General features: G+C 35.8%; 1 protein-coding gene across 1 annotated transcript; it reads right to left on the bottom strand.

Annotated features, from left to right (window-relative positions):
- Positions 1-1,756: 1,756 nt before the first annotated feature.
- Positions 1,757-2,413, bottom strand: LOC126704038 (uncharacterized). Its single transcript, XM_050403080.1, has one exon. The coding sequence runs from the start codon at positions 2,411-2,413 to the stop codon at positions 1,757-1,759; it is 657 nt and encodes a 218-aa protein (XP_050259037.1).
- Positions 2,414-3,314: the final 901 nt, after the last annotated feature.

The following is a 3,314-nucleotide window of genomic DNA, read 5'->3' as shown; positions in this document are numbered from 1 at the left end:
TGAGAACTTGAAGCCACCACCGCCGAGAACCTCTCCACATCGTCCAGCAACTCGCACTCTCCACCACCCATTTCCCTTCTCCATCTCCATTCCACTGGCCAATACCGACCCATTCCTAGATCAGTTCTCAGAGATCTCTCTCTTAGCTGCCATAGCCATCATTCTTAAGCTGCCTAATCAAAAACTCGTGTTCCCAAAGCTTTCGTGGTCTACGTCATCGTCTGCCATAGGTCAAAACTCTCTCTCTTTCTCTCTCTCTCTCCCTCATAATTTTTCTTGATTTGACCCTGCTTTTTGGTTGCCAAGTAACTGAGTAAAAACTAGAATTTTTTTTTTTTTTTTTTTTGTTTGTATTTGGTGCTTTATATGCTTATATATGGATTTGCAAACTCTTTTTGGATGTGGGTCTTTGAAGCGCTTATGTGGTTTGTGAGTGTAATTTGATGTGGGTTCAGTGTGAAAAGAGTATGAAAGGTGTTTGTGAAAAGTTCTCTTAGAATTTTTCAAGTCACAATATTACTAGGTTGGGGTCATTTTGGTTCATAAAATTGTTGGTTTTGCTATTCGAACTATCTTGATAGCTTTGACATCTCCTCCTATAGTCCTATTAGTTAAGTTAATTAAACAATGATAGTTCTAGAGTTAAACTCATCATGTGGTCTTATTTGTGATTGCAATGGTAGTTTTCTTAGATTTCTTAATGAATCTGGGCTTCGCTTAAATTTCTTAGATTTCTATTGTGTGTAAGAACTATGAGCTAGTTGTATGTACGCAAAGGACTATGTTAATTAATACCTATGATGAAGGGAACAAAATATCTTTATACACAATATTTCTTGTGTGAACACCTTCCTCCTCAGGTATTCTTCCTTTTTGCATCAATAGTTTTGTGGTGGATTGGGAAACTCCCCTTGACAATGCCACATATAATTGGCCATGACTAAAAACATGATCAGGAAGATAAATTCCAATAGTTGGAATTGTTTGACCTTGTGCTTTGTTTATTGTAATTGCAAAGCTCAAACGTACAAGAAATTGTTGTTTGATCATTACAAATGGTAGGTGTACATTTTATGTTGTCTTCAAAGGGATTCTTGGCAAGAAAATGCATGTACTCACATAATGTCTAGTCAAAATTTCAGCTTCAATTACGTTGTTAAAACATCCATAACATATCAATCTTGTACCATTATATAATCCAGCTTTTGGATCTATATTGCACAACAATATAATTGGAGCACCCTTTTTTAGCCTTGATATATGTGATGGTAAACCCCCTAGAGATATATAATTTAGGAATTCTTGTTGATATAGATGTTGTGTGTCTCCTTCAACCTCATCAAAAGAATGTAACATAAACTCGTCTCCTAGGAGCTGAGAAATTATCGTTGCATTAAGCTGTTCAATCATCATTTATAGGTGTTAGCAAAGCCCAATCAACCATATATCTTGCATCATTGGCATGTTCTTGCAAACTTGGAAAAACTTGATCAATCAAGTTGTATATAGAATGTTGACCCTCCCATTGCATTACCATTGAAGGGGGTAGTTTAATCAAATCATCCACTATAAATGGTTCATTCCCATCACCAATGCATTGTATATACTTAGCAAACTCTTCATCGTTGACAAACCTCATATTCTGCTTCAAATATAACACTTTGACGTCTTTCCATAATGGGGACTTGACTGTGCATGCATCAATCATTTCTGCCTTTGTACCCTTTGGAACAACTGGAAGTACTTGACGAAAATCTCACCCCAAAATTAGCACCTTCCCACCAAAAGGTAAATTTACTTCCATAATATCTTTAAATATTTTATCTAAAGATTCAAGTGCACGTCCATTTACCATTGGGGCTTCATCCCAAATAATTATGGTGGCACATCTAATAAGTTCAGCTAAGTCTGATTGTTTACTTATTGAGCAAGTAGATGAAGCATCTAGAGTTAAAGGAATCTTAAACCTGGAATGCGCTGTTCTTCCACCAGGGAGTAATGTTGCTGCTATACCAGATGTAGATGTGACAATTGCAATGTGACCGGCTTTTCTCAAGGTTGCCAATATTGTGCAATACAAAAATATTTTCCCAATTCCCCCTGGCCCATCGACAAAGAATGTCATGCTTTTCTTACGATAAATAACAGTCATGATTGTCTCATATGCAACTCTCTGGTAGTTATTCAATTTCTCAATTAAAGTGAGTTCTTCATCTACATTAGGAATAGTTAGCTCATCTTGTATGAGTCTTGGTACAGCTAAATCATTGTCATATTCTCCAGTTGAAATCGGCAAATCATACTCTATGATGTGCTTTCCATGTTGCAAGAGCAACGCCTCTAAATCATTGAGAAGTTTATTTGTACGGCGTGTCTCTGTTGTAACAGATGTTGATGGGTAATCTTCTATCATATATGGGTAGAACTCATTCCACAATTTTCTTACTCAAGTTGGTAGAAAAAATACCAATATTGTTGCAAACAATCTTCTTAAAGCTGATGGCATTCGAATGTCTTTTGCCTCAAGCAGACACTGTTATATGCTGTTATCATTCTCTAGTAAACCCTTTGTTTAGTTGCTTGCTTAAAAGTTGGATAGGTTATCCCATTAACAGTCAATAAATAGTCAAATCTTGTTGGCTTCTTAACATGATTAAGAAGAACACATAGATTGAACTTCTCTCCATCAAATGGTGAAACAGTATATACCCTGCGCATTACTTTTTTATGAGATCTTCTTCGTGTCTATGTTTTGTTTTTATAATCCCAACAATAATGCTTAGGAAACTCTCTATATAGATAATTTCATGCATCCTGATCAATCATATTCATATAAAAAAATTCAGTTAGCATTGTCTTTTTACTTCGCTCCAAAACATTAGCAATAGGTTCATGTGGTCTAAAGCGTACCTGTTGTCTATTTGGAAGATGAATTTGCAAATGAAAAATGGTAGGGTACATTTGATACATAGGAAAAGCAAATATCTTCCAACGTGCCTCTGGAACACATACCCATCTTGCATCAATGTACTGTTGGACCTTATCATAATTTGAGCTTGATCTAACTTCCATAGAGACACGATTTGGGCCTTTATACACATATTTATATAAGTACTTTACACTCTTGATACTGCAACATATTCCAACATTAATATGGCAATTATATTTCAGCAGTAACCAAGGATTATATGGAACAATCCAAGTGTTATCTATCCTGCACTGATCATTAAATGGCACAATATTATTTGCATCATATCGTTTGTAAACAGGACATAAGTCATTGCCTTGGTAGGTTTTTGGCGAGAAAGGCTTTG

This window comes from Quercus robur, chromosome 10 (genome assembly GCF_932294415.1).
Source record: "Quercus robur chromosome 10, dhQueRobu3.1, whole genome shotgun sequence".
Lineage (NCBI taxonomy): Eukaryota > Viridiplantae > Streptophyta > Magnoliopsida > Fagales > Fagaceae > Quercus > Quercus robur.
The sequence above is the reverse complement of the archived record's forward strand: the minus strand, read 5'-3'. Positions and strand labels throughout refer to the sequence as shown.

Coding starts and splice junctions, on each gene's coding strand:
- LOC126704038 (XM_050403080.1), bottom strand. CDS start 2,413: ATGATAGAAGATTACCCATCAACATCTGTTACAACAGAGACACGCCGT.